The sequence below is a fragment of the Macrobrachium nipponense genome, chromosome 4 (genome assembly GCF_015104395.2).
Source record: "Macrobrachium nipponense isolate FS-2020 chromosome 4, ASM1510439v2, whole genome shotgun sequence".
Lineage (NCBI taxonomy): Eukaryota > Metazoa > Arthropoda > Malacostraca > Decapoda > Palaemonidae > Macrobrachium > Macrobrachium nipponense.
The window spans coordinates 84,040,439-84,042,938 of NC_061100.1; the positions used below are offsets into that span (position 1 = coordinate 84,040,439).

Genomic DNA, 2,500 nt, shown 5'->3' on the forward strand with positions numbered 1-2,500 from the left:
GGGCACATGTATTTCGCACACACACAATCATATATATATATATATTATATTATATATATATATATATATATAGTATATATATATATATTATATATATATATATATATATATATATATATATATATATATATATATATATATATATATATATATATATATGTGTGTGTGTGTGTGTGTGTGTGTGTGTGTGTGTGTGATACGCGGTATCATTTTATTTTTCTTTTCTTTAACAAAATTCTAAAATCTAAAGATTATATAAGAAAATAAAATACAGGAACGGGAAATGTCAAATCCAGTAAAGGCGACCGCCATCTTGTTTTGACAGTTTGGACCACCATGAGATATTGTATTTTGAGTCAAGCCCCTTCTCCCTTGTGTCTATGATTTTAATAACACTCCACAACTGGATAGTAACTTGTCATCCTCCTGTCAGATGCCGGCCATATATCAAATACCTTGAAGGGTTACTTGCGCTTAAGGGAATAGGGCTCCTTTTTTCTGTTATACTCCTCTGTACCTACTTCATTCCCCAGTTTTCATTTTTCAATAAGCCAGCAGGTGAAAGTTCACATATCAATGATCTGTCCTTTCTTGCCTTCTACCTAAACTCTTTCCCTCACTATTGATATCGAAAACGCTTCCGCTTCTGCGACACTGCCCGAACCTGACACGGTACCAAACTGTCTAGAAGCAGTCAAGCCATACGACTTGACCCACCAATATCTCCAACTTTCACCTTGATGCTGACGCGGGTAGCCTCTACCTAAAACTTGCCATACCGGCAGCCTGGACTTTACCCTGATCTCTGCCTTCAACGCTCATCCGTTAGCCCACCTTAGAAGTTCCTAAACATTGCTGCTTGAGGAGACGCGTCTGTCTGTGCTTTGGTGAAATCTTCAAGCAACCCATGTCCCTCCGTCGATTCCCTGGCGCTGACCACACCTGTCCTGTCCACGGACTAAGGTAATTAAAATTGGAATTTGGGCTGTCAGCCCTTCACTTCCTATTTTTAACACCCATTCCCTGTTTCAACTGTTTTCTCCTAGTCCCATTCCTTAACATTCCCATATCTATCAGAGACTTGTGTGAGGGTATCATAATTGTGAAATTGTTTTGAAACAAGTGACATTCGTTTACTCTACGAACCTACTATACACATTGCAATTACATAATATAGAATTTTGGTAATTTGTATACTTTTGTATCATCTTTGATCGCTTTGTAGATGCATGTAGCCTCTTCCAACTTACCCTGCCAGTGCCATTCTTGTTTTGAATCCCAGGATACCAGCGAGAGCAAAGTCTCACTTACAGTGCTCCATTTCATAGTGTTACTCAATGTTGTTAGATTTAAGTTCTAGATCCTCACTTTAAGTGTTCTTTCTTGCAGTTTGGTGGCACATATGCTGTTGCTATTGTACATAGTAGTGTCAGTCTTACAAGTGCAATGGAGCCGACAAGCACTCCTGTATTAATATCTTCTGATGAACCTTAGATAGATATTAATTCATTTGTGAAAAAAGATACATTTCACAATCAATCGTTGAAGTAAGCTAATGTTTTCTAAAAAAGGTTCTTTATATTTTTGTTCATAGTCCTGCGTACCCCCTCCGTCCAATCCCAAGTTCTTTTTCGAGTTTTTCAAGTATAGTAAAAATTTTGATTTCTCAGATTTTCTTTAAAAAACCCGCCAAACAGACTATGACAATATATACATAAATCAGAGATACTTTATTACCAGCTGTTGTGTTTATGCCAGATCCTGTGTTTACACCACCTGCCGTTGTGCTGACGGGTTTGGTAGTTTCGTTTGATCCTGGACCTTGAAAGAAAAAAAAGGATTTTAAATTTAATTATAGAAGGAAGTATGTATTTATAATTTTTTGCTTAAAAATCAGTGCATATAAGTCTCTCTCTCTCTCTCTCTCTCTCTCTCTCTCTCTCTCTCTCTCTCTCCTCAAATGCCAACATCACACATGGTTTTAAATTCCTATGTTGTGATTAATTGAAACCCAAAGTTACTAAATGGTTACAACAGTCTATCATCGGCTTTGTGACTTTAACATCTCTAGAGCCTCTTTTTATTTTTTTTCCTTAACATATATCGAACGCTCAAATAATGTTTTATATGAAAAAAATACGGGAATCGGAAATGTCAAATTCAGGAAAATCGACTTCCATCCTGTTTTAACCATTTGGACCACCGTGAGTGATTGTATTTTGAGTCAAGTTACATCTCCCTTGCGGCTATGATTTTTATATCACTCCACAACTGCATGAGAACTTGTCATTCTCTTGTCAGACTTCAATTCTGACCATATGCAAAATCCCTAGAAGGGTTACTATGTTCTTAAGGGACGAGAGCCCCTTTCCTATTATACTTATATGCATTTCGGTCCCAGGTCAAATTTAACAAGAAGCCATTAGTTCACTTCTCGATGACATGTCACATCTTGCTATTGCCCAGAACCAGATGTGACGCGGTTTCCTTTCACGGGATA

The 2,500-nt window shown here is 37.2% G+C and overlaps 2 protein-coding genes across 2 annotated transcripts in view; both read right to left on the minus strand.

Moving 5' to 3' along the window:
- Window positions 1-2,500, minus strand: part of LOC135210979 (mucin-22-like) — a gene marked incomplete in the record, with an annotated part of 11,575 nt that overhangs the window by 5,657 nt on the left and 3,418 nt on the right. Inside the window, 1 exon segment of the mRNA XM_064243973.1 lies at window positions 1,753-1,821.
- Window positions 826-2,500, minus strand: part of LOC135211425 (cylicin-2-like) — a 17,288-nt gene continuing 15,613 nt past the window's right edge. Inside the window, exons 9-10 of the mRNA XM_064244736.1 lie at window positions 1,738-1,821; window positions 826-947 (exon numbers count right to left, since the gene is read on the minus strand). Coding sequence (XP_064100806.1) covers window positions 826-947; window positions 1,738-1,821 — 206 coding nt within the window. The remainder of the gene's footprint in view (window positions 948-1,737; window positions 1,822-2,500) is intronic.